The sequence below is a fragment of the Rhipicephalus microplus genome, chromosome 4 (assembly GCF_043290135.1).
Source record: "Rhipicephalus microplus isolate Deutch F79 chromosome 4, USDA_Rmic, whole genome shotgun sequence".
Lineage (NCBI taxonomy): Eukaryota > Metazoa > Arthropoda > Arachnida > Ixodida > Ixodidae > Rhipicephalus > Rhipicephalus microplus.
This window is the reverse complement of record NC_134703.1, coordinates 114441405-114450796: the sequence shown is the minus strand read 5'-3', so window position 1 is coordinate 114450796 and position 9392 is coordinate 114441405. Positions and strand designations below refer to the sequence as shown.

Below are 9392 nucleotides of genomic sequence, written 5' to 3'. Positions count from 1 at the left end.
CCATTTCTTAACACGCGGAAAAAGATGCGCCTTATCCGGCGACGGTTTTTGAAAGCAGCCCCTGCGAGCATGCGTCACGTACAAAAGACAAATGAGAGTATCTGAAAGCTGGATTTTTAGACAGAGTTTCACATGCAGGAAAAGCCTACCTTTTAAGTGTGATTGCTAAATAAATTTTAGAGGCTTTGTCTCTTCGCAGTACGTCAAATCTTGTGGAGAAGCGCGTTATTTATTCGACGGGCACCGGTAGGTTACGTAGCGTTCTATTGACGTTACGATGACGCAAGGATGACGTCACAAAATTTTATTTGTGATATCATACGTTTACATCCCAATATTTTTATTTTTTTTTGCAAGCGTTGTCGAGCAGGCGCCCTGGCGGACACTTTTGACCTTCGATGAGGCATGCACGGCATTGCGTAAATTTGGTGACATCTGCAGGCGGTACGATGCAGAACCGGATATTTTAATAATAAACGTTTTCATACTTTGTCGCTTAGGGAACGGCCATTCTGGCCGACGAAATGCATGTGCGGATTTTCTATATGAAACACTGCACGCGTAGTGTAAAGCAAGCAGCCCAGTTTTTTCTGTAAACATACGTGTGCAGTAAAATCACGCGTGTGTAGTAAGATGAAACTCCCCTTTTCCAGTGGATCTTCTCTACACACTTCTCTACACGTAAAGAAATTCTTCTGGGCATTTAATTCATACGCGAACTTTATTTGCGCTTCGTTATCTTGTGAATTGTTCTGGTGGGTTTCCCCCAGTCCAGGGCTCCATTTGCTGAGGCGATCCGGCTGCTCGGGTCAGTCAATCAGCGTCTAGGGCATTGCTCGGAAAGGTAGATTCCCGCTGGGAGACGGATGAATTGGATATTTAAGGTAGGCCGGGTAGTTTGGGGTGCCAACTCGTGGAATACTACAAGATTGGGGAAACAGGCGTAAATCCAGAAAACTTTAAATATAGGACACAGACCGTGCTATGGGGGCCATCTTGTTTTTTTCTAAATATACGTTTTTATATGTGAGATCGGAATGGAAATCGTGCTTAAAAAAAGATTAACTAACGTGAGATACACAAGATTGTATTGTGATAATAAGAATTCTCGGATACAGGTCAAACAGCATTTGCAATTTTTTCTAGTTTTCGCAGCCTAAGGGTATTGAGCTGAGGTACCATTACAAAATGAATGGGCGGTAAATTTAAGTCGAACGCGAAACATGTATAACGAGTATTGACCACCTAGAGGATCAAAACATGCATTGGACTATAGTACAGTAGTAGTCTGGAACATAAATTTTAAGGGGGGACAATGACAAGGTTGTCATCCTCCTCCAGCAGGAGAGTTCAGGCCCCACCCCCTTTTTTCACGCCACTACTTGGGCCTCCTTCACAGCAATAATAGAGAGTTTCAGAGCTGGGTACGCAAGCTCTTGGGGCGTTGCGGGCAAGGGGGTTTAAAAAAAACTTCTGGAGTGGAAGCGCCTGCCCTCTGGTAACGCCGACGGCCGCCATGTTGCTCCAGGCAAAAAACGTGCCGTCGGTCGTTTGGGCCCCCGCCGTTCGCGCCACTGAACAACAGTTGTCGCGTTTGTCCCTCGTTCTTTTGTTCTGTGCGGATTTTGTGCAGTTCTAAAGGAAGTTGACACGATTCCGGACGTTATGGTGAGCTCGTGTGTCGCCTTCGGCTGCACTAATCGTGCGAAGCAGAAGCCAGGAATCACTTTTCACGTGTAAGTACGCGGGAAAAAGCGCTTTCAATCGCTTGTCTCCTTCGGCGCGCTACCTCATTCGAGAAGCACGGTTTCAGCTGAAAACTTTCTTTCATTAGCATTTTTCAGCTGGCGAGTAGAAGTTGAATAACCTATTTTGTGCGTGTGGTACCGCAGGTTTCCGAAAGACAAGACGCTGCGTGACGCATGGCAGCGTGCTGTTCGGAGGGATGGCTGGGAGCCTAAGAATGCGGACGTTCTCTGCTCGGAGCACTTTGAAGCCAACTGCTTTGACAGGACGGGCCAAACGACTGCGACCAGGGAGCATTCCTACCATTTTTCCTGCGTTCCCTGCGCATCTCCAGAAACCAGTGAGTACCATCACGAATGTACATTTTCGTTACGGTAAATAGGCTATAGATTTCCGAATGTGTAGGCACAGTTTCTCGTTTCCTACGTGCTGTTCAAAATCACACCACTCTCTGACAAAGCGCACGTCACGTACACTTACTTGTCCAACTTTTTTTTTTCACTGTGCGTGCATAAATACGGGCACGCTAAACTTCCGAACCGAAACTATAAAAAGATCCCCGAGGTAGTAATCCCGTTTCTAGTCAGTCTAAGCAGTGGGTGGGACCATTATACCCGGCTTCTGAACTTTAGAGCATAACTGATTTTTGTTTTCTTGCAGGCGAAAAGAAAGCGAGAGGCCCCTAAGTGTCGGACTGCGCTGTCACCTGTCGTCAGTGCTGAGGCAGCGGTTGAAATGCCAACTAAAGAAGAAAGTTAAGACACTGCAGCAATCCAAAAGAAGGCTAAGCAAGCGGTGTGATGCGTCAGTATGTGCGGTCGAAATTTAACAACGCTTTGCCTTCGCAACGTACGTTGCGTGAGTGGTACAAATCTGTAAATGGCGATCCGGGTTTTACCTCTGAGGCTTTTGATTTTATTAAAAATTTAGCCAAAAGCCAGGACAAGCCCCTGATCGCAGCACTCATGATGGATGACATGGCCATCAAAAAACATGTTCAGCTTGTTGGGAAGAAAGTGGTAGGCTACATCGATCTTGGAACAGGTATCTCCGATGATAGCCTGCCCGAAGTGACAAATGTCTGCGTTTTTATGCTGGTCGGCATGAATATGCGACTAAAAATACCTCTGGGGTATTTCTTCATCGAGTCTCTTTCTGGATCTGAAAGAGCTGCACTAACACAAGAATGTCTGTCGAGACTCTCATCAACAGATGTTGTTACATTGAACCTGTAGGCTTCGTGCCCTACAGGTTCAATGTAAGGACCTAAAATCGTTGCATGCAAACAGTGATCGCCTCATGGTAGAGGTGTTAACGGAGGTGTTTGAACAAGCATTATTTTCTGAGTTAGAGCCTCATCTGTTGGACTGCGATCCACTCGACAATCACATCTACGTTTTGGCGAAAAAGATTGCCAACCTGCATATAACAATCAGGCTTCACCACATTTCCAAAGAAATCAACCGCAAGAACTCGCGCAGTGGGGTACGAACCCAGCTGACAAGGACTATTATATTTAAAAATTTGTAAGGTACAGATGAGAACCAGCGTTGATCAAAGCGGAGCAGCTGGTATATTCTATATTTTTTGCAATTTTAGTGTGTTGTTATAGAGTTGCCTGATATAACCTGCGTTTTGGGAATCAGGCCGTTTTCGTGTGAATTGTTTCTGTTTTATTGTATGTGCTTTTGGAAATTGTATAAAGCCTTGAATGAATAAAAACTCATATACCCCTGTGTTGCTTCCACCGTGAGCCTCATTTCGAGAATTGCAAGCGAATCCGCACTTACAGCAGCTAACCGTTGTAATGCATATTCGCTAATACGTAATCGCGTACGGCTCACGTGTAATATCGTAACTGACGTCTTTGTACAGATCTTGTTTATCTAACACGAAGAAAAAAATGCGAGTGAAATTAATTACACTAAGTGCCCCGTTTCATTCGAAAAAGCCGCCACGGAGGCGCGCTGGATACGTTGTCTGCGCTCTCTCTTGCCTGGAGCAAGATGGCCGCCAACCGGTTTCCCCGGCTTCACCCGCTTGCGTAGGCGTGAATCAACAGGAATCTTCGATTTGGCTTGCACTAGTTCAGAAAAGTGCAGGTGCAGAAAAAGCGGTGCCAAGCGGTGCAGTGAGCGTGCAGCGCCGGTCGAGCAAGTGCAGGTGCAGCCTCAACCACGCCTCGGCACTAGCCGACACTAGCGCGCGACGGCTACAGCCAAAACGAAGGCGTGAGTTGACGTGAGTGCAGGCCGGAGAACACCTTGTAGTGTAAGCCTAAAATAGCCGCCTCCGCCGCCTTGTCCGATCAATACACGGCCGTGATGGCACTTCTTGTGACTGCGATGGAATTGCTGGACTCGAGCAGCGACGACGATTCCGTCAGCGGTGCCGTTTGCAGTGACTGCGACGATGAGTACGACGATGCGTGCATCTTGGTCGCGTGCGCGTTGGTGCGCGACGATGCCAACCGTGTACCCGGGTACGAAAGCATTATCGGCAGGTACCATGAGTATGAATTCAAGCGCCTCTTCAGGCTGTCCAGGGAGACTTTTGATAGTTTCAGGGCCAAGTTCAAGACTTCAGCCTTCTACCCAAGGGCAGTGCAAGGCCGCCAACAAATCAGTGCCGAAAAAACATGCCTCATAGCGCTTGTGTACCTAGGCTCACAAATATCTATGTACGCCATAGGCGACAAATTCGATGTTACCGAGTCGTCTGTTCATGTTTGTGTGACACGGGTCGTTCACTTCTTACACGCTATTAGCGATGAGATAATTTGCTGGCCTAGTAGCGCGGAAGTGACCCGCATAAAGAACGGCTTCCTCGCCAAAAGTAAAGGCAAGGGCCCAAGAAACACCATCGGCTGTATCGATGGATCACACATCGGGATACTCACTCCAAGCGAATCTACGCAGTCTTACTTCAACCGGAAAAAGTGGCCTTCGATAATCCTGCAAGGAATCTGCGACGACAGGAACAAGTTGCTGAACGTGTTTATTGGGTTTCCAGGTTCGGTTCACGACGCCCGTGTCCTGAGGGAGAGCCCCTTCTTTGCACGCGCAATTCAGGAATGTGAAGACAATTATATACTGGGTGACAGTGCATATCCACTGATGCCATGGCTCATGACCCCATTCAAGGACAATGGAAGTTCTTTTCCTACGTGGAAAAAGAGCTTCAATAAACGACACAGTCAACAACGAGTGCTTATTGAGAACACCTTCGGCCTGCTTAAACAGCGTTTTAGGAGGCTCTACCTTGTTGATGCAAAAAGTGTGCAACAGTGCTGCTATATAGTTATGGCTGCGTGTGTGCTACACAACATGTGCAACGATGAAAGGGACTTCCTTGAGGAACTTGCAACGCTTCCCCAAGAAGAAGATGTGGGCAATGATGAAAGTGAAGGAGATTTTGATTGCAGTCTGCCAGGCTACAGTCAGTCTCTGCGAGAGTTCATTGCAAAGGAACAGTGCTAGAAGTTCATCTTTGCTTCGCGATTTATTCAGTGTGCAAATGTTTTGCGAAGTGGGGTGCCGCGTCTAGAAGCAATGTTTTTTTTTAACAAATTAGATGGAGTAGACACTGCTAGTGTTATAAAAGTTTATTGCCCATATTATAACCCGTCCTTATTTGAGAGTACGTCGATCAACCGATCGAATCGCTGCATGCGCTCATCATGCCGCTTTGCCTTTGCCTCTTCCCATTTTTTTCTTTCCTCCAGTTGTTTCACTGCTGCCTCCTCTTGCTTAGCTCTCGAAGCTTGCATTTTTTCTAATGCCTCCAAGAGCGGCGTGACTTGGGACCTACTCTGGCGCTTCCTTTTTGGCGTTGTGCTGCTCCGAACTTTGGATGCTGTGTTGCACTCGACTGGGACTGCTGCATCTTGAGGTGCTTCAGTGATGCTGGTGCTGTTGAAAGTAATTGTACAGGTGCCATGTCATTTCCAGGCTACAGCACAAATTAAGTAATTTTTACTTACTCTGGACTTGCACTAGGCAGGATTGTTTTTCCAGGCTCCAAGAGCAGCCTTGGATTTACACTATGTTCTTTTTCCAAGACTTCTGCCAGCTCTCTGTAATAGACACTATGAGAATCACTGAAGATATGAAGACACAATCGTAACTTACTCTTCATATTCACAGTTCACACGGTGGTGACCTGAAGAATTGTTGTCTTTTTTTGACTTTTTATATGCTCTGTCCAGCGACTTCCATTTGTTTTCCACTTGTGTGGCAGTCACGTTGCACAAGAACTCCGTATTGATGGCCTCAGCCAACTTCTTCCACAGAAGCCTTCTTGTGCTAAACAAAAAAGCAAAGCACAGTTAGTAGGAAAGAAGGAAGCGACGTAACGTGACCCAAGTCTTGCAGTAGCACATGAACCTTTCCTTAGTACTTCATATGTGTAGCTTTCAGGGATAATTGCTAGGGATGTTCGATTATTCGAAAATTTTGGATAATGAATCAAACAGCACTGTATTCGGTTCCTAAGTCGAATCGAATTGCACATATTCTAAGTAACAAATATTCTTTTAATAATCGGCACTGGCGGGAGAACCCCAAAACAACGAAACAGCTACAAGTCATTCTTTCAATCCCTAATGTGACCTGTACGCAGCCCAAGCTTTTGCAAGACTACCTACACTATATTGATTGTCGAATGAATGCGCTTCTGAAAGCTCCATTCTTGCTCAATTTTTACTGCACTTTAGCTGTATCGCATTTATCAGCTCCTGTCTTCGTCTTGTAATAACCAAAGGTGGGAACTACGAGTGCTTGCAGCTTCACGACTAGCAACAGATACAAGTTTTGCGTTTGCGTAAATTGTTCTTGCAGATGTAAATTTCAACGCCCATTGTTATCCGCTTTTAGTGCGCAGGCCATGTTGTGATGACGGGTTGATCTGCTCCGTTACATATTTAGTTGTATCTGCAATGTTTGGTTGTAAATTGTTTTGTTTTTGTGTCCCAATTTTATTTAAAGTGAGGTGACAAAGTCTCACGTTGATAACGCTAGTCAATGCCGTAGTTGAACCTACAATTACAAAATGTTACGAATATTCTAGTTCCTGCTGCATACGAGATTACCTTAGTTTTCGTAATTGTGGTATTTTGAGTAGATTCAAACTGACTGTAATGGCCTTTGTCGAAAGTTTGTGACTATTTGTTTCAAATAAAATGTTCTGTTCTAAGGCTGTTTTGAAAATGGTCTACTTACTATTCAAACAGTATTCAATTACTATTTGTATTCTATTTGGTGCCATTACTATTTGACTCTTACTTGATTAGGTTCCGAAATTCACTATTCACACACTTCTGATAACTGCGAACGTTCTTTTTGTGCGGGAAGCATTATGTTGGAGAAGTTGAACATTGTGTAAATCACTCTTTTGGATCATAAAGCTTCACTAAGGAGACAGCCATATTCTAACCTGTCTTTGCATTGTAAAACATGCAGCTGCGCAACCTTGTTTGCTGACACGACGGCGCAGTCTAGGTTCAAAGATAGGGTAGCACGTGTCAAGAAGCATATCTCTTTTAACAATGAGCTGCACCATCTTGAAAAGTGGCAGTGCGAGAGAAATGCGGACAGACAGTGAAGACACAAGGACTGCAGGGCGAGACTTGCTAGAGATGTGCCTCAGAATAACAACATGCAATTCCCTCTAGTGCAAATTCTCAAGGCAGCACTACACTTGCAACATGGCTTGAGCTTGGAGGTGCTGCACCTTTTCGGCAAGACAGCGGTTGTGCAATGCCCAACACAAAAGCACCGTCGCTGTTTTTGAAGATCACTTGACTTAATGAAACATTACGAATGCCTTCGTTGTGTATATATGTGCGTGACTATACATACTGTTTGTGTGTATATGTAAACGTATATGTCACAGTCAGGCGCATAGCCAAAATTTTTTTTCAGTGGGGGGGGGCAGTAAAATGTAAATTGCTGGCAGTAAAATGTAGGCAACAATAACCATCGCCATTGTGAACTTCATGCGCCCTTATCTTGTTGGTGCTTGCCTAGAGTGAAACGGAATAATAAAAAGCTGCAAATAATTTTGGACATAGGATGACATACCGAAGTGCCCTGGTTTTTCCCACCAAGTCCTTCATTTCCGAGTATTTGGCGATGAAGAACCTTGTTTTTCGGGCGCTCCAAAGCTCTTCCACATCTTCAGCCGACGCGGCTGCTGCTGGAAATGCGGCTAAAGCCCCATCGCTGTCAACGTCGCCGTCGCAGGCAGGAGAAGGCGTCGGCGGTTGTGCCGGAGGGGGGTCATTTTCACGATTCCCTGCCATGAACCGCAACGTAACGCGCTTGCCGTCTGCAAGGGCGAAAACCAAGATTAAAAATACCGACATAGCATAAGCAATGCTACGAGGCTGTTTGCTGACCGACTACGACTCCTGGCCGCTAACCACGTTTTTTGGCAATGCATGCAGCCTGACTTACCTGATGCCTCATAGACGTAACCGTTGGCGTCCGTCATAAATGACCCGTCGGGATTGTGAAGTGCCTTAACTTCCTTTTGAACGCCCTGAACAACTATTTGCAACGTCGTCTGCTCTGGCCTTGGGGGGACGCCCGCCATGCTGCACTACTCTGCACCTGCTTTGGAGTGCGTGCACGCCGGTACAGAACTCGTCAGGAACTAGGCTTACACCTAGACAAAACGAGGGAGCCAGTGCAGAGGGTGCGACAGAGGGCGCGCGCTGCTCCGGCAAAACGAGGACGAAGGTGCTGCACCCTTTGAACTGGTTCAGCCGGTGCAGCCAAAACGAAGAGACCAAACGTGAATAGGGGACCTCCACTCCAGAAGTTTTTTTTAAACCTCCTTGGTTGCGGGCTTGGGGGCGCACGGCGTTGCGTACCCAACCCATACCCAACTGGAATAGGGAGTTTTAGTGCTGGGTACCCAAGCGGCTTGCGTACGCAGGACGTTGGGGCGGCGGTATTGCGCATGCGCGAAACCCCAAACAGATGCGTCGCAAGATCGCTGGGGCGATGGGGCCATGCGTCCGCGCGGTCCACCTTCGCAAAAACTCACGGTATCCGCACAGCAGATACTCTAGCCGTCGAGTTAAAATAAGCCAAAGTGCCAGCACTCATAGCAATTACTAGGTTTCAGCCAGATTTCCAAAGCTAGAATGGCCTGGAACATAGTAACTGAAAAGCATATGCCAGCCCCCGATCAACTTAAAGCCCCTAGATCAACTGAATAGGTGGCGCCATCTAGCGCAGCCATAGCGAAACAGACAACCACAACTTTGTTATTGCAGAAACATTGTGCATTGTACATCTGGTGCAAAAACTGCGCAGCGACAATATTACAATTGAGTAACCTTTTTATTCATTTTCACCTCAAAAACATTACGCGTAAGCTAACATGTTCATGACTGCGGTTGCACAAAGTGTCACAAGATGTCGACACTATCGTTACAGTAACCTTGTATTTTTCACTTTTTTGCGTATACCTGATTACTGTACACAATAAAAAAAGTGTCCTGATCACTATGTGTGTTTAATTTAACATTTTAAATCATAAAAAGACTTAAATAGTACTTACGCGACAATACGCTATGGCTCTGCGAGCGCGTGTGAACTTCGTGTGGCTTGCGTTTGCGTGCGTGCCACCGTGGCGCC

At 46.2% G+C, this 9392-nt stretch overlaps 2 protein-coding genes across 2 annotated transcripts; one reads left to right on the top strand and one right to left on the bottom strand.

The window, feature by feature from the left end:
* The first annotated feature begins 1516 nt into the window (after positions 1-1516).
* On the top strand, positions 1517-2934 carry LOC142813984 (THAP domain-containing protein 2-like). The gene is made up of 3 exons (XM_075891949.1): positions 1517-1736; positions 1893-2086; positions 2407-2934. The coding sequence occupies exons 1-3, from the start codon at positions 1666-1668 to the stop codon at positions 2430-2432; spliced, it is 291 nt and encodes a 96-aa protein (XP_075748064.1). The 5' UTR covers positions 1517-1665; the 3' UTR covers positions 2433-2934.
* Positions 2935-4724: 1790 nt separating this feature from the next.
* Positions 4725-8534, bottom strand: LOC142814580 (uncharacterized). The gene is made up of 3 exons (XM_075893541.1): positions 8202-8534; positions 7827-8073; positions 4725-6050 (listed from the first exon to the last, which is right to left on the bottom strand). Exons 1-3 carry the CDS (start codon positions 8338-8340, stop codon positions 5873-5875), a joined length of 564 nt encoding a protein of 187 aa, XP_075749656.1. The 5' UTR covers positions 8341-8534; the 3' UTR covers positions 4725-5872.
* Between the last annotated feature and the right edge of the window lie 858 nt (positions 8535-9392).